Raw genomic sequence first — 24,710 nt, 5'->3', positions numbered from 1 at the left:
GTAGTGAAAAGGAGACAAGACTATTCAATATAAAGAAAAAGAAACTTTTATCGAGCAGGACCTTGAAAGATAGGTCTAATCTGGGCAGGTCGGAAGTAGAGAAAGGCACTGCCAACAGGGGAAAAAGAATCAAGTTTAAAAACACATCACACATTCAATGGAACAAGCATGACACCAAGGGAAACACGGGAATTTGGGGCTAATGAAAGAGGAGTCTGAAAAGGAATCAGATGTTCGAGAGCCAGGTTAAATCGTTTTAGCCTTACCTTTTAGAGGCACTGAAGATTGCTGAATGTTAAAAATGGCCACTACAACAACAACAAACCCCCAAAAAACACCACTATAAAATTTTCTGTAAGTTGTACTAGTATTAAAGAGGAAAGATATTGTTTGTTTTAACCTTTTAGTGCTAGAAATAACCTATTATCTCACATTCATTCCATTGTACAAACAGTACTAGCCAGTTCTCAAACTCTTCTGCCATTTATAGTGGGTAGGGAAAAAAAAAAAGATCTTCAAAAAAATAATTCCGTGGGGTGCCTGGGTGGCTCAGTCGGTTAAGCGTCTTACTTCAGCTCAGGTCATGATCTCACGGTTCGTGGGTTCGAGCCCCACATCGGGCTCTGTGCTGACAGCTAGCTCAGAGCCTGGAGCCTGCTTCAGATTCTCTGTCTCCCTCTCTCTCTGACCCTCCCCTGCTCATGCTGTCTCTCTCTCTCTCAAAAATAAATAAAATGAAAAAAAAAAAGAATTCCCTAAGAACTTCTGAATAATGAAACAACACCTCTGATATAGCCTCAGTTATTTTAGTACACAAATCATAATTATCAGTTCTAAGTGGAAAGCAAAGTTTCAAATACTGAAAGGATTCTCAAGTTTTGAAGTCCACATATTAAACATTTTATGATATTTTTAGAGATAAGATACACTACTACCAATTTTTGTCTTTGCTTTTTGCACAACATACCATCTCTTGGTTTAAGAAAATAATCTGTTTCTTCAAAACCCCTTCCTTGGTAGAAAACTTGTTTCTTTAATTTTATATGAAAAAAGCTATACTTAGCAGCTCCCTAGCAATCACTAATTAAAAATAAAATCTCAGGGTGCCTGGGTGGCTAAGTCAGTTACGTGTCTGACTCTTGGTTTTAGTTTAGGTCATGATCTCACAGTTCTTGAGTTTGAACCCCACACTGGGCTCCATGCTGAAAGTGTGGAGCCTGCTTGAAATTCTCTCTCTCCCTTGCTCTCTGCACCCCCCCCACTCTCTCTCAAAAAAAAATAAACTGAAAAAAATAAAATCTCAAAAACCATTATTTCCCCTAATAAAACAAACACCTCTATAAAACAAGAACTGAGGGGCACCTGGGTGGTTCAGTTGGTTAAGTGTCCAACTTTGGCTCAGGTCATGATCTTGTGGTCAGTGAGTTTGAGCCCTGCGTCGGGCTCTGTGTTGACAGCTCAGAGCCTGGAGCCTGTTTTGGAATCTGTGTGTGTCTGTCTCTCTGCCCCTCCCCTGTTCACTCTCTGTCTCTCAAAATAATAAACATTAAAAATTTTTTTTAATTATAAAAAATAAAAAATAAAACAAGAATTGAAAGTAGATAGAGAAAAGCTTAGGGAAAATACTATAAAACAATATGATACAGCAAAATAACAAAAGGAAATTAAACATCAGTGTATATACCTTAAGAAAGAAATGTAGAAGAAAAATAAAACCATGCAGAGAAAAAAGAAAAGCCATATTGGTCACAGCACAAAGACTAGACTTTGCTGAAAATATGTGCTGAGATACAGTAAGCAAAACAAGCTGATGAAAGAGACACTAATGGAAAATTAAAAGGACTTCCAATATAAGCATAATCAGTATTCTCAAAGAAAAATAAGTGACTCAAAAATGTCAATGTTCAATCCACTATGTATTTTTACTTAAGGGTGATAGCCCAGATATCAACATTTTGAAACATGAAAGACACCAGAGAATACAGTTCTTATGCTCCCTACTAGAGGACAGGCTTCAGCTAAGCATAAACTATGCACAAGGCTTGGAGGTGAGCTTTGAATCCACATAACTGTAGAACTAAGACTAAAACAAAAGAGATAATAAATAATTGCTAATCATAAACGTTATACTATATATACCCATTAAAAATGTGAGTGTTATAATCCCTGATAATATGTATTTTTTAAAACCACATTGCTTTTGAGGTGCCTGGGTGGCTCAGTCAGTTAAGCATCCGACTTCAGCTCAGGAAGGTCTTGAGCTCAGAGTTCATGAGTTTGAGCCCCGCGTCGGGCTCTATGCTGACAGCTCGGAGCCTGGAGCCTGCTTCAGATTCTGTACCTCCATCTCTCTGCGCCCCTCCCCAACTCATGCTCTGCCTCTTTCTCTCTCAAAAATAAACAAACATTTAAAAACATTTTTTAAAAAGAAAATTCACTGCTTTTATTTATGATGCCATCAATAATGTAAACGTCCCCAGAACAGGCAGCAATTCACAAACCTTCTAAATGTTATATTTAGATATTATAAAGGATCTCATTTAGCTCTTAATGATGGTTTAATGAATGATCCATCAACTTATAAAGCAAAATGATTCTTTTGATGCCTTATGCCCCAAGTCTGTCTTTTTGAATTGGCTGGTTTTATTGTCATGGTTTGTTGGTCAGGCTTAAAAAATGAAGGTGTGATATGGACAACTACTTCTGAAAGACACCATTCTTGATCTTTAGAAGTTTCTTTAGGAAAAATCTGGCAGTAAATGAATTGAAGATAATGAAAATTTCTTCAGTTATTCACACCACAGATGACTCTAATTAGGATTTTCCCTCTCTGGCTATCTTCTTCTTGTGTCTTTGGATATCAGCTTTCTCTTAGGTAACTATACACCTGGGAAATGAACTCCATTCATGGTGGTCAGTTAAGTTAAACTCTACTCCAGCTGTGCAAAAACTGAGTGTCCAACCTTAGAAATACTATGTAAGTTTGTATCACTAACAGTCTTAGCAGCTGATTTTTTCCTTATTCTTGAAAATTGCTGGGGTACCCGGGTGGCTCAGTTGGTTAAGCATCTGACTCTTGATACTGCCTCTCGTCATGAACTCATGGTTCATGAGATTGAACCCCCGGTTGGGCTCGTGGAGCCTGCTTGGGATTCTCTCTCTCCCTCTCTGCGCCTCTCCTCCAACCTTGTCCCTCACCCCTGCCCCCACATGCACTCCCTCTCTCTCTCTCTCAAAATAAACATTAAAACAAAAAACAACAGAAAATTGTTGTCACCACTGAAACAGAGTTGTGTGGAAGACAGATATCTCTGTGTCTTTGGCCAACTTTAATCTATAGTTAGAGGAATGCTTTTTCTCTATTTGGTTTCACAACTTAATGCTTATTACACATCATTTATTCTAGTTNGCCTCCCTCTCTCCCTGACCCTCCCCTGCTCATGCTGTCTCTCTCTCTCTCTCAGAAATAAATAAAACATTAAAAAAGAATTTTTTTAAAAAATGGGCACGTTCAATTAACTAAAATGTCTTGCTTGGCTATGGTCTCCACACTGTTTTGATCCATAATCCTCAAAAGTATAAGATCTGTAGGCATGTGATATCTTTATTTAGAGGTTATATGCACACGTGCTGCTATACTAATATAGCATGTACGTTGTAAGGCATAATACAGAAATTCCCAAAGAATTAAAGATAAAAATATTTACTTATTAAAGGCAAATGATTTTCTGCTGTCACTACAAATTGTTAACAATACTAACAAGAACAATGTGATTTAATATACTTTATAATTTCTGAACATTTCAGTTTAATCTCTTGTGATTGAGTGATTTAATACCTGGTTTTAATGTCTGCCAGAGATACCTGATGAAGATACGCAGACCTAAACCAGAAAGGGACACTATGACATGGAGTCCCTTGACTTACAATTCCATCTTCTGGTAAGGAAAAGGTTTAGGGGTGTTGTGTGTGTGTGTGTGTGTGTGTGTGTGTGTGTGTTTATTTTGTTGTTATTGCTAACTGACATTCAGCTAATCAATGTCCATCTCTCCTGATATTAGTTGCTCTTGAAAGCTTATTAAAATTATTGAATTTTTATCTCTTTAGGAATTGTGTTCTAAAACCACTGAAACTTCATAAGATTTTTTTTTCCACTGGGTTAGGACTTTCCGTTTCCAACTTATTAAATGTACAGATGCGAAGAGCTTCAATAGGTGACACACATCATTTTTTCAAATAGGATCACATTTCCAAACACTCATTTTCAAAGATATGCTTCCAGAAGCACAGATTTCTTTTGAGAAGTACTTTACCTCTCATTGTTACAATGCTACTTCTACGTTGAAGGGCTATATTTAAGTGTATTTTTTAAAAATACACTTAAGGTATGAGGTTGCACCCACCGAGACTGTTCAACACGGAAAGGTCAGCAAACAGGGGCGCTTGTCTTTTTGTAAAAGAAAAATGAAATAATAATTCTGTTCCATGTGTAGAAATACACCGAGGCTCATTACTCATCTCATCACAAAGTGTATACAAAGATGCTACTATATTTCAAAGATCTTGCTGTTCTAGAATCAACTAAGTAATACTGTCCTACAGTATTCTGTCTATGTTGTGGCTTTAACTCCTTTGCTTTCCTTCAACAGCTTGTGTGATAACTCGTTTGTGAACGTTACACTAAAAGAGCTTCGTACAGGTCACTGTTCATGACAGTGAGTGCAAATCCTTACTTCATAATTCCTATGGAGCAGGGCTGGCTTCTGGTCAGATTTCATGAATTTTTTTTTTTTTTTATCCCAAATGGGGACACCTGTTGTATGTTCCTCCTGTCCCCTCTCTCCTTCTTCCTCTCTGTCAGAAACTCAGGGGGCACATGACCTACCCAGAGCAGAAACTACATTTTCAGTCTCTTCCTTCTGTAGCTACACATGGCCTTGGAACAAAGTTTGGGTCATTGATGTGCATGGAAACAGTGGGGACCCTTAAGAGGAAGGGGCTATCGCTTGCTCCCTTTCCTCTGAACTAGATGGAATTCAGATGTGATGGCTGAAGTCTAAGCAACCATGTTGCAGCAAGAGGGAGAGCCCTGGTGTTGAGGCAGCCAGGACAGTAAGAGAAAAGGAGTCAGGGTCCTTCGTGACTGCATTGCCATCAAGTCAGCCCTGCACCACCTGTGTTGCTGTGGGAGAAGTACACGTCTATGTTTCTTGAGTTTTGTGATTCTGGGTTTTCTGGCTCTTGCTGCAGTACTGACCACCAGCTAACACACCTGGTAACAGTGAATGGAAAGCTCACGCAAAGACTCAGAGAAGACTCGGCTCTGCCATCTTGTCACGTCACGTGTTTGCACTGTTCACGCCACCTTCGCTCTGCAGCTTCCTAACAGAAGCTGCGCATAAGCCACTTGCCTATTGCCTATTGTTGTCGGGATTCGTCTACAGGAACGACGTGATATAACCATTATGTCTACTCTATCGGGGATGCATGAACTGAAACGTGTATCAACAACTTTGAAAGCAAATGCATGAGGGGGCCGCCATCAAGCCACTGCCACTCCAGTCCCCTCTTTAGACAACTCAAGACCCATGTGTGGTCTGTGTCTGATGAAACAGACCACAAGGGAACACCAGCATCCACATTAAACATTAGTAAAGATTCTTTTTTTTTCTTGGTCAATACATACTTCCACAAAGACGTTCTATAGACTTTCCCCTTCTCTTCTCCCCCCTTTACTAACAAATGCCTCTATACACAGCCCCTGGTGTGCAAGCACCCCACTATGAAGGGTACTGATAGGGAAAATCTGCATAAATACATGGCCTCCATAAGACTGAAAACTTGTACAAGCAAACGGTAAATCAGGGGTAGGTGGACATAAAGATTTTGGTGCCTTACCTGAATACCTCCAGAACAGTCCTTTCAGATAACTTGGGAGCCACCTGCTTAAATGCTTTCTTGAAATCTTCCAAAGTTAAATATCCACGATCTATTTGAAATCAAAATATAAAACATTCACTTACTTCTATAAACCCTATGAACTGTTATCTCCACCATATTTGTGTGAAACTTTGTTACTCGGGGAAAAGCAATGAATAAAAAGGTAATCTGAGACTGTGTCACTGGAAGAGTGTGAGAATTTGGCAACACTCTCCTTCCATGCAGGCCCAGATGACCGCACTAGCCTATCTAGTCACTTCTAGTCCTGTCATTTGCAGATTCTCTAAGTGCCAGGGAGTGGACTGCAAACATACACGGCAGTAATGGCACATTAGGCTTCAAGTCTTTGTGAATTGTCAAAACGACTTATTCTTCAAAATTCATTTGTTTTCTTGCTTGGTGTTAGAATTATAATATATGAATTTTTAGAGGGAAATCATCATAACAGTGATGGCTACTGACCCTGGACTCCATGAGTCTTTCCATCCTGTGTGTGATTTGTGGGGTTCAAAGCCACTTCTCTTGGCCGTAACCAGTGTGAGAAAACCATTCTTCCAATCATGTGTGGGTCAAGGCAGGAATCAAAGGAAAAAGGCCATATGGTCCCCCACACCTCTGTAGGTGGCTCGTGACCTCCAACCCCATGTGGCTAGCCCTTTTGCTGTTCCCATTACGAAGTAGGCAAATCCTAAGTACAATCACATCATTGTAAATATTATTTTATCCATGGCAAATGTCAAGAATTTAAAATTGTGATAGAGAAAAAATCCACCCCAACATCTAGATAATAGCTAATGAAAACAGTAAAATAATCTTCCAGGCCTATGGATCATTTTCTTTAGTAAAATAATGTTCCAAGTATAGTGATTATTTTATTTACTAAGAGTACACGGCAAGTTTTCTCAATAGCAATTTTTTTATATCAAAATGATGTAAAGATACTTACAGTGCCTGTCAAAAGCTGTGAAGATGTGTCTTATTTCATTCCGATAGAGTTGCACTTCCTTTTTTTTTCTTACGATACTTAAAAATTCCTCAAGTGATAGGCCTAGAAGTTACGAAAAACAATTTGCCAAAAATGACCATCTTCCTATTTAAGAACAAACATAAATAAAAAGTGATACATATCATGAAGAAATTTTATCTTAGTTTAATGAACAGTGCATATTCCTAAAGCTCTATAAGGATGAAAAGACATTTTGCTAAATAGACCCGACCCTACCAATCAATAGCAAAAATGATAGTCACGGTAGGAATTCACTGAGATTTTCCTGGGAATAAAGGAATGGTGACCTCAAAAAAATGTGACACTCTTCCCTCTAAAAGATGTAACAGACAGGCCCGAAACTACTTATTAAACAAGATGTCCTAATTTTTCTTTCCTTACGGTTCTTTGATCCCTTCTCTCCTAGCCAGATGTCATTATGGCAGTTTTGTCCCCCACCACACCCCCAGCTGGGAGATCAGGGCGAAGTAGTTTCTCAACAGTCAATACCAATTGCACACCAGAGATAAAGGTGGAGAGAACATTCCATAAACAATAGAGCTGGCACCATCCCCAGCCTTGGGCACACCCCACCACTACTCGGCAGCCTCAGGCTCTGCTTCCTGTGATTCTCATAATAAAAGAGCCCAGCGTGATCATATGAGGTTGGATACTGTGCTTACAATGTCTATTAAAATGAATTCTAATGTGATCTTTATAGTAGGTTTAAAGAGTAGAGCCAAGAATTTAAACATTTTAGTGAACTGAGCCCTACATACATAAAAAGAGCAGTTCATTTTAGTAATAAGAATTTCCATTACAAAATGTATCACTATTTTAAGAATAGTTCCAAATCATATAATAACCATGTGCTAATTTCTAAGAACACGTACTTTTGGTGAGGTAATACTGAGCTGTATACCTTTGCAAAAATAGTTCCAGTGACAAAAAATAAATAAATAAATAAAACATAGAAAATAGTCTTCTTAAGGGAACCTTCGGGCAATGTTGGTAAGAATGCAAATTTGTGCAAACAGTATGGAAAACAGTATGGCAGTTCCTCAATGAATTACTAGAACTACCATATGATCCAGCAATTCCCCTTCTGGTTATCTACCCAAAGAAAACAAAAACACTAATTTGAAAAGATATCTGTAGCCTCATATGCACTGCAGCATTATTTACACTAGACAAGGCATGGAAGCAACCTAAGTGTCCACTGATAGATGAATGGATAAAGAAGGTGTGGCTTATATACACAGACAATGGAATATTACTCAGTCATAAAAATGAATGAGATCTTGCCATTCTCCACAAGATGGATGGACCTGGAGGATATTATGTAGAGACAAATAACATATGATTCCACTTACATGTGGAATCTAACAAAACAAATGACTCAACAAAACTTGAGAGACACAGAGAACAGATCAGTAATTATCAGAGGGGTGGGGAAAGGGAGTGGGGCAAACCGGGTGAAAGGAATCAAAAGGTACAAACTTCTAGTTATAAAATAAATAAGTCATGGGAATGCAATATACAGCATGGTGATTATAACTCTGTATGGTCACAGGGGACAACTAGACTCATTGTGGAGATCATTTCACTACACATACACATACTGAATCACTATGTTAAACACCGTAAATATAATGTTATATGTCAATTATACTTTACTAAAAAAGTTTTATTTTCCACGCTTTTATTTGTAGTTAAAGGTTTAGAAACTTAAAAAGTCAACCTATCTTTATGTTTAAATGCTCTTCTTAAAACTCTTTAGGACCCACTGTGTGTCACACAGTGTTAAGCTCTGTATTTTCAGAGGGTAAGGAGAGCACACATGATCGTAGTCTCAAACCGTAATCGAGGCATGTGAATGAGGGGGAAACCGGAAGTTACGAAAGGACCACAGGACGCCTCCTGCAGAGTAGACTCTGATGGAGGAAGGCTCTCTAAGTGGAAGGAATATTTAAAGTAATATCTATGACAAGAAGGGTCCAACTGAAAGCAGAAACAGCATGTGCCGTGGCCATGCGGTGGGAAGCGGGAGAACAAAACGGCCACTGTGGCTGAAATGTGGCGTAAGAGGGCAGGGTCGGTAAGGCAGGAAGGGTCAGAGTGCACAGGCCCTCATGGGCCACAGGAAATAATTTGGGATTTATTTGGGGCACGATAGGAAGCCAGTGAAAGGTGTGAACTGGGAAGTGACACAACGTGATTGAAATTTTTCAAGGATTTTCATGGCCATTTTCTCGAAAAAGGAGCACGGAGAAAGCAAAATGAAAGAGGAGACCAGCTCAGGAGCCTACTGGCCGGAGAAGAAGCTGCTAGACCGTTGGCAGTGGGAACAGAGAACGGAAAGCTTCCAGACACAGCTCGGGAAAGAGGAGGGGTGAGATATAAAGGGTCAGAAGGAAGGAGACACTAAGAATAACCCCTGGGTTCCGGTCTGAGGAGTCATTTAGAGGTGAGAAAGATGAGGGGGAGAGCTGCAAGGTGGACGCGTCAACTGTTTGATGCTTTGGACAGGAAGCACGCACAGAAGTCAAGAAGGCAGCTGCGTATACCGGAGGCAACAGGGCACAGTCCCAGCACCTCCCGGGCTGCCTGCCATGTGCTCAGCAAACGTGTGTTGTGCAGAATCACAGCTGAGGACAAGCAGCGAGGCAGCTCTGCTCTCATCTCGTCACTCGTGACACCAGAGGACACACTTACACTGCCTGCTGAGGATAAAGCTGAAGTCTAGTCATGCCACGTTCCCACCGGATCAGATCTGTTAACTTTACTTTCATGAACACCAAAAGCTAATCAATTAGACAGCAGCTAGATTAGTTGAAATTTCTGAATAATATATTCACTGATCACAGCAGGCCCTACGAAGCCCCTTCACAGTCTGCCCAGTCTACCTTTCCAGCCTCCCTCCCAAACTTCCTGAGGCTTCCTCAAGGCGACAGGACCTTTCGTACCTTCGCCAGAGCTGGGCGCATTACCTGGAATGAGCTTCTCCTTTTTATCCTCCTGAATGTTCACATCTGTATGTAACTAGTGCATTACCTCTTGAAGTCTTCCCTGATTTCTCCTAGCTGAGTCCCTTTTCTGTGACCCAACAGCCCTCTGTTCATAGCACAATTGTTATTCTTTAATCTGTTAGGTCCTACAGTAATTATCTAATCACACATCTGTCTGAGAAGCACTAAGGGGACACACTGCATGTGGTTTAAAATTTTACCCCTAGTGTTTAGCATGATACCTGTCACACAGTAAGCATGCATTACATGTTTGCTGAATAAATAAATAAACCAATAGGAAAATGTTATTTCTAGTTTTCAGCAAAGATCATTAAAATGTGTGTTTTAAAAGATCTAAGTCTGTAAAACTAATGCCAAAAAGTAGGTTACTTTCTATTCACCTAGCCAGCAAAATAAACCATCATTTTAGAAACCTCAATTTATTAATACCTACGGTGTAGTAAAAAACAAGTGAAATTCAGAGAGGAAGGGCAATCCATGCATAATATTTGCTCTTTACTTACCATTGCATATGATTAAGGGAAATGATAAGAAAAAAACAGGACAGTACCATTGTTCCATGTATGACTCTCTCTCTCTCTCTCACACACACACACACACACACACGTACATGAGTGGTGATACCTTTTAAAGTACATATTTAGAAAACACATTGGTATTTGGAGCTGTAATGTAGTTAGGGTCTTTATTTCATAATCTTGTGGGATAAAAAGCAAATGTTCTTTAGTTTCTCCCAGAAGAAAATGTGGATTTCAACTGTATGTTTACCACCACTTAGAAAAGGAAAACAATCAAGTAACACAAATAACTCTCTCTATCTAATTTAGTTCTCTGACAGTATTTTCCCCCACAGGATCAGATACCTTTTTTTTTAAAGTCTATTTTTTGAGAGAGAGTGTGCGTGTCCGTGCAAGCAGGGGAGGGGCAAAGAGAGAGGTGACCAGCAACCCGAAGTGGGCTCCATTCTGCCAGCACAGAGCCCGATGCGAGGCTCAAACTCATGAACCGGGAGATCATGACCTGAGCCAAAGTCAGATGCTCAACTGACAGAGCCACCCAGGCGGCCCTTATTAAAAAATAAGGATCATCAAGTAATATTAAGCCATGTAAACATATCCCCATGGCTCCCCCGCCTCCCACGCCCTTATCTGAATCTTCCACAGCAACAAATATGCAAATGAGAGCCCCTTTTCTGACAAGGATAAAGTTCCATTCAGGTCGGCTCTCAGGCTGTAGTACGTAATACAATCACTTCCCACAGCCCGGGCTAACGGTTGCTACTCCTACAGCTCTGAAACGCAAACACATTCATGTAAGTTTTCTACATCTTGCTGCTCTTTAAATGGCCTAGAAATACAGGGTCTGCTACTAGCTCCACCTGCTGTCACAATATTCAAACCTAAAATTACCTCTTCACAAAGACTGAATAATTCTATGGCCGTCAGATTTCACGCTCAATGACAAATGCATTGCGTGTGTTCACCCCTGGCGTGAAAGAATATGTTCAGAAAATTCTAATTTCAAATACAACGTTGGGTCTCCTATGTGCCTTGTTCCACTTAATGGTTACCAAAATTCGCTTCACCGCAGTTACACATTAGGATCGTAACATCAGGAACCAGAGACCTGTGTGTTTACCTGAGCTTATTATTACTCTGTCTACAAAAGGTGTTCAGAAATCACCTGGGTAGTTGGACTATATCAGTAGTTTACAGATTTTTTTTTTCGCTGTTAGAAAGGTGGTTCTTTGTGAAACAAGAAAGCCTGCTATGTATAGGAAATGAAGTCAGAGCTATTTTGATTGGAGCAGGGTGGGCTCCCCACCACTCCCCATCTAGCAGTGTCCAGGCAAGTGTCCCTCACCCCCCAGGACCCAGGATTAAGGACCATGCCTTAAAGACCACTGACACCAGTGATCTTTACAAATCCCTCTAGACAATGGGAATCTATTTTCCACACCACTGGAAGACATGTACTTCCACTGTATAAACTCCTCTTAGCAAAACAGACTCTTCATGTTCTATGACGTATGTACTGTACTTTGCAAACTACTTAATACATGTGTGATATAGGCATGTCATAGAGAGAAGAAGGTTAGGAATGTTATCTTTTCTACCTTTTTGCTTTTAAGTAGTTTCCCAGGGGAATAATCATCTTTTATCACAGGGGTGGATATATTCAAAAACTCCAATAAAACCATATCAATGTTTTCCTTGGAAGTTTCATTATGTATATATATTTTTTTGAGGTTCACAAAACCACTGACCCTAAGCTTCAGGGCCAGTGCACACAGAGAAATCCTCTTGAAAATGAAGGCGTCTAGTTTCTGGCGACCACAGTGAGCTTAAATTAGAAACTGCAATAAACCTGAGGAGAGGGAAGGAGAAAACAATAAAAATGCCAAGTTATTTAGACTGTAGGTCTGGTCCTAGATTTAGTAGAAAAAGGAGGGTTCACGCTCATGGTGCCATATATTAATTTTTCCGGGCCTTGAAAATGCCTAAAAATGAGCTTTTAAAAGGATAAAGTGGCTTTTTAAAGGTGTAATGCAAGCCGTCTCTAATTTGAGAAATGAAATTCAGATTATGACCTCTAGAGGCCATGAAAGAAAAGAAGGGAAAAATACGTTCCCATAAAAAGATTGTAAGGACGGGGAGCCTGGGTGGCTCAGTCAGTTGAGCAACTGACTTTAGCTCAGGTCTTGATCTCACAGTTTGTGAGATCAGGCTCTGTGCTGACAGTTCAGAGCCTGGAGCCTGCTTCGGATTCTGTGTCTCCCCCTCTCTCTCTTTCCCTCCCCTGCTCATTTTCACTCTCTTTCTCTCAAATAAACAAACATTTAAAAAATTTAAAAAAAAAGATTGTGAGGACAGAAGGAGAAAGTGGCATCAACAATAGTGAGCTGTCCCCTGTGTTCATCTGTTTTGTTTCTTAGGGGAAAAAGAGAGAGGGGCAAACCATAAAACAGATTCTTACCTACAGAGAACAAGCTGAGGGTTGCTAGAAAGGAGGTGGATGGAGATGGGCTAAATGGGTGATGGGGATTAAGGAGGGAACATGTGATGAGCACTGGGTGTTGTACATAAGTGTTAAATCACTAAATTCTACCCCTGATACTAGTATAACACGTGTGTAAACTAACAAGAATTTAAATAAAAATTTGAAACAAACAAAAAACAATGGTGTGCTGTCACAGTAAGGTGGATAAGTCAATTCAGGCAACTAATATTTTCTTCTGGCTTCCTGAATAAGAGAAGAACAAAGAGAAAAGAACCGACCTTAATGGAAGTCAAGTGTTACTATATCATTGGGAGGAAAATGAAAAGGAAGAGTAAAAACAGGTTATAATAGAGAAATCTGAACCAATAAAACCTTACTTCTATCAAACATGGACTGGAATCATTATTTCTTTTTTCACGTATATCTCCTGCTCATAAACCTTCAGGGGGTCCTCAGCGTTATCAGTGCAAAGTCCTGACACCTTATTCTGGAATTTAGAGCTTCATTGCAAAGTGGGCCTCAATCCCCCTTCTTAACACTCAGTTTCCATCAGGGTAACTTACTCTGCTGACACAACAGCTCTTTTATAGGTAGGCACTACACTCCTTGCTGGTGTGGGAGGTAAAAATATTCCAAGAAGGATAGATTCCATTTATGGTAGGGCTCGTCATTAACAGTATGACAGTTGGTAGTCTTGGATGTGCAAATCTGGGGGTGGATAGGCAGGGAAGGGTGGGTCTTATAACCAGGGATCTGGGAGAAGTCTCGGCCTCTGAGGGTGGGCACTGGGGGAAGAAGGTCTGAGAGAGGAGTGCACAGAAGTGGACCGGACAGCCCTTACAGGGGAGACAGCACTAACCAGGCCTGTCCCATTTCTAGCTGTGAGAAGTGAGGGATAAAGCTCCCCTGCTCTGTACTGTTATCAAATGTGTCAGCAGTTACGTGACCTCCAGCATTTTGATGAACCAAGTGCGTCGGGTAAGGAATCCGTGCTGAGTTCCGCTCCCACACCGACATAGCGCAGAGAACACTGGGAGCCGGGGGACAAGCCCATAGCTGGCATTTGCATTCATTCATTTCACTATTTCCTCATCTTTGCTTCTCCACCTTTGCAAATCCCACCCTTTCCCATCCAGTTCCAGCCCTCACCTCGAATCTCCCTCTAATCTCTTAGAGGTTTTCTCATCCATAGTAATCATTTGACATCTGCCCATAAATGAAGTGACAATACCTTTTTATCTTCCCTGTCTTGGGTCAGTGTGTCTCCTAATTCTTTTCTTCCCTACAATGAAACTTAGCATTCTCTAAATGAGTAATGAAATAAATTAATTTAGAGGTCAATACCTCTGGGCAATACCACAAAATGGGCCTATGATTAGGGTTTCAAGATAAGGTAAGCATAATGTGTATGCATTTCCTGATCACAGGAAAAAGCTAAGAGGTCAGTAAATAATACTATCCTATACTGTGGGTTTAGTTTCTTAGGTAGCCACCCCAAACAAGAAGACATCCACAACCAAAAAAAAAAAAACAGTGTTTACAGCAGAACTTAAAACACTAGAAAATTGACATTTAAATTTAGGAAAACAATACATTTCAGTCAACTATTGGGCTCCAAAGAATTAAGATGAGATAGTAATAAATAAAAGTATACAAGCCAACGGGCCATTAAGCTCATCCATAAATTATTTTCCAATTGAACTGACACTGGACAGCATGACTGAGTCAAACAGTCCACAATCACTGTTATGTTGAATCAATCTCTCTGATTTTTCCATTGTTTAAGTTGAAGATTAAAAGTGGGGCACCTGGGTGGCTCAGTCTGTTAAGCGTCTGACTTTGGCTCAGGTCATGATCTCACGGTTCGTGGGTTCGAGCCCTGCATCAGGCTCTGTGCTGACAGCCAGCTCAGGGCCTGGAGCCTGTTTCAGATTCTGTGTCTCCCTCTCTCTCTCTGACCCTCCCCTGCTCACGCTGTCTCTCTCTCTCTCTCTCAGAAATAAGTAAAAAACATTTAAAAAATTTTTTAAAAAGTAAATTCTTGGAAATTTTTTTTCTTCTTTAAGTATGAAAGTGAAATATGTTGATTGTTTTAAGAGGGTAATAAGAAAATAAAAGGGAAAAAAGCTCAATCTAATCACCTGGTGAAAAGAAAATTCTGATGTATTTTGTTTTTTTCCCATAGGCCTAATTTATATGGATCTGGGATAAGGACACACAGACAGCTGTGTAAGGATTCAGTGGGGGCAACGTTCATGTAGTTCTTATCCACAGCACTTGGCATACTAAGCCAAAGTCCTATAAATCTGATGTTTTGTTATTCTCATAACATGCTCAGCAATTTATCACACAGTGGAGTCAAATATCTGATATCACGTGTGGTCTTTCTTTGCTCTTCATGGAATTTCTGAGATGTGTCTGACATTAAACCACTGGCCTACAAGGAAGAAAGCTTAAGGAACAGCCTTACACAATTCACTAGTGTATTTACTGAACAGTTGGGGAACATGAATGTTCATTTATCAGTCTCTCTGCCATGCGATGTCATGAAAGAAATATCCTGTACCAGGGAAAACTCTCTCTAGATAAGAAGTTTCTATTGCATGGACGATGATCACTGGATGGTCATTCCCTGTTGTTCTGGACATTAGGTAGCTCAGAACCAAATCTGTTATCAATCTCTAATAATGGCACAGAACCTTCTGTATCCTGATCCACATCTGACTTTAACTCATTGATTAAGTTCCTGGGGGAATGAACACTGGCCTCAACTCTGTCTAATGACTAATATGACCCATGGCACCATTAAAATCAAGGGTTAAGCAAATGGTTGAGAGGGTAAGTTTGGGATCAGCCCACTGTGGTCTGTTACTAACTTAGTTATACCACCCTTACTTAACCTCTCTCAGCACTGGAATTCTTTTTAACTGATAAAATGAGGATAAACTTGATATCAGAGTCATATTAATTTTAACAATTCATGCATAGCACTCAATCACAAGTCTGCATATGGTAACCATTCAGAAGGTCTTAGCTGTAATTATTATCTATAATAAATATTATAACACACGTAGAAGGGTTTTGTAAACAAATAAAGAACCATCAAATGCCAGGATTGAGATATTTTATTATTCCTCTCTAGAGCCTAATCTCTTCATTAACAAAAAAAAATTTTTTTAATGTTTATCTGCTTTTGAGAGAGAGACCAAGACAGAGCTTCGGCAGGAGAGGGGCAGAGAGAAAGAGACACAGAATTCGAAGCAGGTTCCAGGCTCTGAGCTGTCAGCACAGAGCCTGATGTGGGGCTCAAACCCACGAACCACAAGATCATGACCTGAGCTGAAGTGGGACCTTCAAACAACTGAGCTACCCAGGCGCCCCCCCCCCCAATTTCCTCCTTTCTTAAAAAAGGTAACAAATAACAGTTTGAGGTCTCTTCTAGTTGTAACCTTCTTTTGTTCTCTATACTAAGAGAAGGTATGAAATGTATCACAGAGAATGAGTGTTGTAACAAAATTCAAACCTTTAAAATAGGAAGCATTTGTATACGTTAGAACCACCTCAACAGTCTTAAACAAGACACTTGACTTTTTTTTTTTTTTGTCTCCCACTCACATAATTCCTTGTTTCTGGTGCCTAAACAGTTTTTTCTGATGGATACTTGCTTGTTAGGTTACAGGCATTAAAAATGCCTTTTTGCTACTTGTTCTGGTTGCCTTCCAATTTTCCCAGTGTGACTTTCCTGAAGACAATCTACTCTAACTTCTAAAGGTTTTGACTTAACTTTTCATTATTCTTAATTTTAACAGGGAAAATCTACAGAAACAACCCACCTGTTAGACCAGAAGCTTCTGGAAAGTAGGACCCGGGCACCCAGGTTTAGGTACTGTGTGAAATGTGTGCATTACTAAGAATCTGCTGAGTCAAGGTCAATCCAGGATATGGACCTCCCAAAGGGGGCTAGGTCTTCCTCACCCAGGAACTGGGCCCTGAACACAGAATCCTTCAGAGTGGCATGCTAGAGACATGGCATGACCTTGTCTGGATGTAAAAAGAGCCACAGCTAGCTGGAGAATCCCAAAGTCAAGGCTACCAAGAAGAACTGTGGAAGAATTAATTACCTGAATAAATAGCTCCTGGAAAGCCAAGGCCACATTTCAGTTCTTTTTCAAGATCAAAACATGAAAGAGAGAGATAACATATTTGACGGAACATTTAATCTGTGCATAAACCCTCTTCCTGCAAGGAAAGTAACATAAAAGGTGACTCATGTATGGAAAGGGAGAAAAGATGGAGCTGATGGTCTGAAATGTGTTCAGTTGTGAAGAGTTCTAGCAGAAAAAAAGTTATGTTAGCAGCGATCAGAGTTCGGCAGTGATTTCTTGCTAGGATGACTTTATTCTTTCTTTTGAATATTTGTGGTCTTGAGTCTCCCTTCCAAATGAACAGGAATTAAAGCTAGCTGGAAAGGTAGTACCCTGGCTTTATGTCTATTCTTTTAATCATGAAGGATATGATTCTCTGAGAAAGTTAATTTGCCATTGATACCAAGACCAGGAGAGGAAGTAGGGGGGGAAAAGAAAAAAAGATGAAGGGAAAAGACTGGAAAGCTATAGACTGAGGAGGGTCCCTTCACACTAATTTTGGAGCGAGGTACTAAGCATCTCCACTTTGAGCTCATTCCTCCCGGACCTTCCTCTGAATTTCTCAGTTGGCTAAATTACTTTGTAGCCTTTTGAAATATATCTTAAAGTTAATTACTAGGAAAAGACACTCTGAAAAGAAGCATCCTCAAGAGTTGACTGAGAAGTGGATGTGAGAATAGATGTAATATTCCTTGATATTAAAGCAGGAGAATGCATACGGGAGCAGGTGCAGGAACGTACCATCAAAGTCAGAGAGGCCTCAAAGGGAAGACTATTTTCACTGTGGAAAAATTCCGGTTTCGAAGCAATCCTTAGGCCATAGGAGTCTGAGAAAATGTTCCATATTTAGGTCGTCTTCATTGTACACAAGAGAACTCAGGCATGGAAGACACCGTGCGAACACAGCAAATGGAAAGAGACTCTTACCCAAAGCATAAAGATCCAGTGGACATCAGAACTAGAATCAAACGGAATCTCTGTGACTGCAACAAATGTGAGAAATATTTCTGCATGAAGTCAGAACTCAAACCTCTCTCAAACATCAAGGAAAAAATACACGCACACACATGGGAGGAAACGAATGATAGCAAACTTGGAGAAGCCTTTTCCCACTGATCAGTCCTCACTTTGTATCAGAGTACATGCACACAAGAGAAACCTTTAGAAGGTAATGAAGGTGGAAAACCTTCTGCCAGAATTCATCCTTAAAATTATCCATACAGGAGAGATATTATCCATATCACATGAATGCAACATAGGCAGGGAGACCTTTTTATGAAGTCAGATCTTACTAAACATGAGATAATATATATGGGGGGGAGTCTTCTGATATTGAATATGGGAAAAAGTTCTGTCAGAAGTCAATCTTGGCTCTACATCAGCAAACCCACTTTAGCTATAAAGAATGCGGGAAATCTTGGGGTGCCTCGGTGACTCAGTTGGTTAAACGTCTGACTGTTAATTTTGGCTCAGGTCATGATCTCATGGTTTGTGGGTTCGAGCCCCAGGTCACGCTCTAAGCTGACAGCATGGAGCCTGCTTGGGATTCTCTCTCTCTCTGCCCCTCCCCTGCTCATGTTCTCTCTTTCTCTCTCTCTTTCTCAAAATAAACAAACATTAAAAAATTAAAAAAAAAAAAAAAGAACATGGGAAATCTTTCTTCCAGAAGAACACCTCTTTCTTCTCTCTTTTTTTTTTAATGTTTTATTTATTTCTAGGAAAGAGAGAGAGACAGCGTGAGCAGGGGAGGGTCAGAGAGAGAGGGAGATACAGACTCCGAAATAGGCTCCAGGCTCTAAGCTGGCAGTCAGCACAGAGTCTGACGTGGGGCTCAAACCCACGAACCACAAGATCATGACCTAAGCGAAAGTCGGACGCTTAACCGACTAAGCCACCCAGGCGCCCCAAGAACACCTCTTTCTACATCAAAGAATGGCTGTGGAAAGAAAACCTTCTGTGTAAAGGCAAATCCTTAATTTGGAGACCACACATTAGGAAAAAGTCTACGAGAATAATTAATGATCTGAGAGTGTCGGGGCGCCTGGGTGGCTTAGTCGGTTAAGCATCCGACTTTCGCTTAGGTCATGATCTCGTGGTTCGTGGGTTCGAGCCCCGCGTCGGGCTCTGTGCTGACTGCCAGCTCAGAGCCTGGAGCCTGTTTCGGAGTCTGTGTCTCCCTCTCTCTCTGACCCTCCCCTGCTCACGCTGTCTCTCTCTCTCTCTCTCTCTCCTAGAAATAAATAAAACATTAAAAAAAAAGTTTAAAAAAAATTAAAAAATGATCTGAGAGTGTCTTCAGCAGCAATAATACTTGCTTTATCGGAAAAGTTGCAAAATGGAGAAGCACTATATATGTCACATGTGGGGAAGACCTTCACCCAGACAGAATCACTCACTGTTTAGAGGACTGTTAATAGAGAAAATGTTATCAATGCCAAAAAAAAAAAAAAAAAAAAAAGTGGGAAATCCTTCTGCCAGAAGACAGAAATCAGTTTAGATTAGAAAATTCACATGGAAACCCAGAGAAAAAAATGTAGCAAAGGCATCATCAAGATGATGATGGATTGGTCAAGAAGAAGGGAGGTCTGTTTATAGCCAAAGTTTAACTGAAGCGCTAGGATTAGAAAATCATTGTTTTGCAACTGTTATGACAAAAACTGGGTCATACAGGAATCATGGATGGTTACCAAATCTAGGGGGAAATTATGATGAGAAGCAAAATATTTGCAGTGTCTTCAATATGTCTCTCCACAGACTGCCTGTGAGTTGCAAGGGAAGAAAAGATAAACAGAATACACTGGAGAAACTGGACAACATCTTGCCTAGTGATAAAAATCAGTATCATCTCTGAGAGGCAGATGGACATTGTATAACTCCAGATGCAGCCCCCAGGGAGGGACAGACCACTTAAACGGTATTCTGGCTCCAAATGCTTAACCCCAACACCAGGCAAACAAAAAACAATGACCATTCTTAAAAAACTAATAGGGAGGATTGGGCTAGTTCTAATAGGGCTAGTTCCTCAAAATTTCAATTTTATAAAAAGGCAAAAAAAAAAAAAAAAGTGGACAGAAATGTTCCAGATTAAAGGAGGCTCAAGAGACACGGCACCAAAGACTAATTCCTGTATTAGATGAGGGTTGATGTTATTAAGGACATTATCAGATCAAATGACAATACTGGAATATAAATAGTAAATTAGATTAAAATATAACATAAGCTTATGGTAAGCGTGTTGCGGTTTTAGGCTCAGTGTAGCCAGAGGAGCGGATAGTGGTAGAAAGGTCCAAAGAGTTAAAATAGTAACAATAAGAGCACCGGGTAAAGAGTATACAGCTCTCAGTACTATTTTTATTTTGCAACTTTTGGAAGCTTTAAATTATTTCCTCAAATAAGGTAATTTTTAAAAAGCTGATCCAACATGTTCTGGCCCCTATCTCCAAAACAACAGGTGTTCCTTTCTTTCTCATTTTCCTTTTCCCTCTTTACTAGAGCATTCTGCTAAGTTCAGAAACATCTTCACGTGCCAAAAAACACAAAACCAAACAAACGCACTCCCGGTCCCCAGGCACCCTGAACCTACTGAAAGACTATTCTGCTTACACTGTCCCACTTTTGTACAGTTGCCTTCGACCGCCCCAGCCGGGCCTCTGCTGTCACCTGGTACCGAAACTCTCTTGCAGGTGGCCAACTCCAAGGGACACTGTTCAGGTGCCACCCACCTGACCTTCCCACTGTGTTAGCCACACGCTCTTCTTGGAAATAATCCCCTTCTCACCTTGGGTCAGATACCCTTGACTTTCCACCCGTCCCTCCCTGCCTCTAACTTCCTCTGCCATTTCCTAACTGTCTCCCTGACTTCAAATGATTACAGTTCCTAAGGTTCTCCATCCACCCTGTCTGGCTGGGTCATCTCATCCATCCCCCAGGCTTCAAACACCATCTACATGCGGGCGACTCCCACATGTTTTCCGCAGCCCACAGCTTCCCTCTGAATTCATATTCATGCAGCCTGAATGCCCGGGTATGGCAGATAGAAACTTTTCAAACGTAGCATTTTCAGACCTGAACTCTGGGTCTCCTCCAACCCCAAATCTTCTTCCCCAGTCTTCTCATTTCAATAAAGCGCCACTTCTGTTCATCTAAGTCAGAAAATCCCAATCAACAGTTGGATGTTCACAATATAAGCAACATTTTTTTCTTTACGCTTTTCAATGGTTTCAAACTTCCCTATGATAAATATATATTACACTTATGAATACACTGAAGAACGAAAACCTTTCCTTGAAACAGAACAAGACAAAGATGTGCCTTATAGTCTCTACTTCTATTCTTAATTTTGGCTTTATGAATGTCTAAAAATTAATATTAATTTTCATATTACCGGAAGCATTTGGATTTACTGAAGACATCACAGAATCAGCTTCTATCTAGAAAAGAAGAAAGAATAGCACATATAATTTCATCAAATATTTTCACAGTGGGAGTTCTTAATTCCTGGGGTGTAGAGGATTGTATTTCATGCGAAACAAACTACTGAGTTCAGCAGGCAAGTAATATCAGAGGACATCTGTAATAGTCATTTTATTCCTCCATCTATATCTAGAGTGGGGGTGATGGGTGAAAGAGGTTATTGGGGACTATGGAGGGCACTTGTGATGAGCACTGGGTGTTGTATGGAAGTGCTGAATCACTACGTGGTACACTTGAAACTAATATTACACTCTGTTAACAAACTGGAATTTTAAAAAAAAACTTACAAAAAATAAAGTGGCATTAAGGCAAAAAATATCTATATATTTTTTTAAACATAAGATACGATATGCTAATCTGCTACAGACCATAATGGCCCCAATACTATTCCGTTGACCAACATAGTTTAAGCATATATCATCAACTTGGCTGTCACATGACCTAAAAGGTAACTTTTCTATTTTAGACAAATATAAGCAATTGTTGCAATGAGCTCTATGGCTTTATTTCTTAACTTTTTAAAATCCTGATTATGAAAGTAACATGATGCAGAAAACATAAAAAAATATAAAAAATCATGAAGAACATTTTTAAAAACTGCCATCCAATGAGAACCATTATTAACATCTTGGCCTAGTCTGCATTTTTCTTTTCTTATGGCTTTTTATTTTTAAGTTTATTTATTTATTTTTGAGAGACAGTATGGGGGGTGGTAGTGGAAGGGAAAGAACAGAGAACCCCCAAGCAGGCTCTCTGCTGTCAGCATAGAGCCTGACTTGGGGCTTGAACCCATAAACTGAGATCACGAACTGAGCCAAAATCAAGAGTCAGACACTTAACCAACTGAGCCACCCTGGTACCCCTTTTCCTATGGCTTTTTAAACATGTTTCAGAACATATTCTATACAAGGGTAAGGAAACTGCTTTCAGTATATATTAAAATATGAGAATTTCCTTTACTGTTAACAAGGGTATTACAAACACTATGGAATTAGAAACTTGGCAACACCTGACAGTTTCTCTACCTTGGATTCCATGCCTTGCACTTTCCTGGTTCTTTCTGCCCCTGACAGATGGCTCCCGTTGCATCTTCTTCATGGTGCCCATGCCTGCCCTTAACTGTTGGTACTCACCAGGGGTCCGGGGCCTTTCACACTCTGTAATACCGTTCTTGGGCAATGCCACCCCGTCTCATGATCTAGCACCTGTGAACCGAGGAGTCCACAATCTGCCTCCAGCCCTTACCTCTCAATTCCTCACCTGGTTCCAGATTCCTACATTTACAAGCAGCAGCACAATCTGAGAGCCAATCTTTACCACCATAACCTCAACACCAGCATAATAGTTAATGAGTGAATTCACTTGGGATGCTCAGAGCCTCCTCAAACTAATGTGCCCCAAACAGAAGTCATGGACTTTCCTCCAACCTACTTCTTCATTTTCCTACTTGGTAGCATCACAATTGCTTCAGTCCTCGTTTCACACCCCTCTCTTACCACCAACCACATCGAACTATCAAGCAGAACATCTCCCAACACCACCAAGTGCTTCCGGACACCTTGCATCAGAAGAGTCTCGCTAGCTCTTCCAGTCTAAGTGATGCCTAGACCCCTACTTTCCACTAGAATTTCAAGACCCTCTTCCTTGTCCCTTTCCTTTGGGTTCTTTCAGTTTTTCTCCCATCTTAGTATTTATCACAAAGTTTTATAAGTCTCTCTACACTAAACTGTGAACTATTTCACAACAGAGACTGTATTTTATTCATCTTTAAATCTCCAGCAACTAGCAAGTGTTCATTTTATTAAATACGAACATAATAAATTTCATTGTGCAAACAACTGCATGAGTGTATAAATGATTTATTACATGCCGTGCATTCAATAAATATTTCATTTGCTCGAAATGAAAAACCCTAGGAGGTGCCTAGTTGTCTCAGTCAGTAGTGTATGGCTCTTGATCTCAAGGTTGTGAGTTCAAGCCCAATGTTGGATGTAGAGATTACTTAAAAATTAAAATCTTTAAAATTAAATCCCAAACCTCAACCCACTATAAAGCCAATTAAGAGAACCCCAGGGTGATCAAAGCAAAATAAAACCAGTTATCTTTCTAGCTGAGCAAAGTTTAACACTTCAGAGGCTGGGCTCATTTAGCTAACCTGCTTTGGAATTCCAGCTGAAATACCTGCATGTCAACAGGAGAGCTGCAATTTCTGGGAGTCAGCCCTGCCTATCCCTCTGAGCTCAGTGATCAGCCTCTCAGTAGTAACCAAGCATCCGCTAGTGGGTGAACCTCCTTGATCCATTCATGGGAGCTATTTGTGTCAACAGAACCTATTTACTGTGAAGTGGTGATACACTCAAGTGTAATGAGGGACGGAGAAGTGAGACATCCCTGGTCCTGGCTTTGCTGGGCTTGCAATCTGACAGGCAGAGCCTGCTCATGAGGAAAAGCTGGACCAAAGTGATTGCCAAGCTGTTTAGTTTAAGCAGGGCACGAAGGAGGGCATTTTAGACAGAGCCCGCGGTTTGATGGCTGAATTTCTTAAACCTGGACAAGATCCTGTCTCTGATGAATTCCAGTTCAGAATGTTGACAAGAGGAAGCCAAATCCAAAATGAATGTAACAAGGGGAGCAGCACAAAGACAAAGGGGAACAGGAAATTTGTCCTTCTAAAGCAGGACGTTCTTCAAGCTCAGTTCAACTCTTACTATTAGTGAACTAGTGCAAACTTTCCTGGAGAATAATATCCAACAAAATTTCAAATGTACCTAGCAATTGTACTTCCAGGAATTCTTTCCACAGATCTGCGTCCACAAGAAGTGATATCCATATAAAATGATGTTCATCACAACAATGTTTGTAGGAATGAAAAATAACGGGGCAATCTAAATGACCAAAACCAGGAAACTGGCTAAAGAGAATACCCTATGCAACTACTTTTTAAAACATGGTGATGTGTGGGGTGCCTGGGTGGTTAAGTGTCAGACTCTTGGCTTTGGTTCAGGTCATGATCTCATACTTCGTGGGTTCGAGCCCTGTGTTGAGCTCCACACTGACGGCGAGGGGCCTGCTTGATATTCTCTCTCCTTCTCTCAAAATAAATAAATAAACTTAAAAAAATTAAGTTTAAAAAAGGCA

General features: G+C 40.3%; 1 protein-coding gene across 2 annotated transcripts in view; it reads right to left on the bottom strand.

Annotated features, from left to right (window-relative positions):
- Positions 1 to 24,710, bottom strand: part of EFCAB11 (EF-hand calcium binding domain 11) — a 148,345-nt gene that overhangs the window by 121,659 nt on the left and 1,976 nt on the right. For both annotated transcript variants that reach the window (XM_077780920.1, XM_077780921.1), the window contains exons 3-5: positions 21,484 to 21,529; positions 6,887 to 6,988; positions 5,899 to 5,989 (exon numbers count right to left, since the gene is read on the bottom strand). In XM_077780920.1, coding sequence (XP_077637046.1) covers positions 5,899 to 5,989; positions 6,887 to 6,988; positions 21,484 to 21,529 — 239 coding nt within the window. The remainder of the gene's footprint in view (positions 1 to 5,898; positions 5,990 to 6,886; positions 6,989 to 21,483; positions 21,530 to 24,710) is intronic.

The sequence above is a fragment of the Crocuta crocuta genome, unplaced genomic scaffold (assembly GCF_008692635.1).
Source record: "Crocuta crocuta isolate KB4526 unplaced genomic scaffold, BGI_CrCroc_1.0 scaffold299, whole genome shotgun sequence".
In the NCBI taxonomy this organism is placed as follows: Eukaryota; Metazoa; Chordata; class Mammalia; order Carnivora; family Hyaenidae; genus Crocuta; species Crocuta crocuta.
Note: the sequence above shows the minus strand (reverse complement) of the source record. Positions and strands in the feature narration are given on the sequence as shown.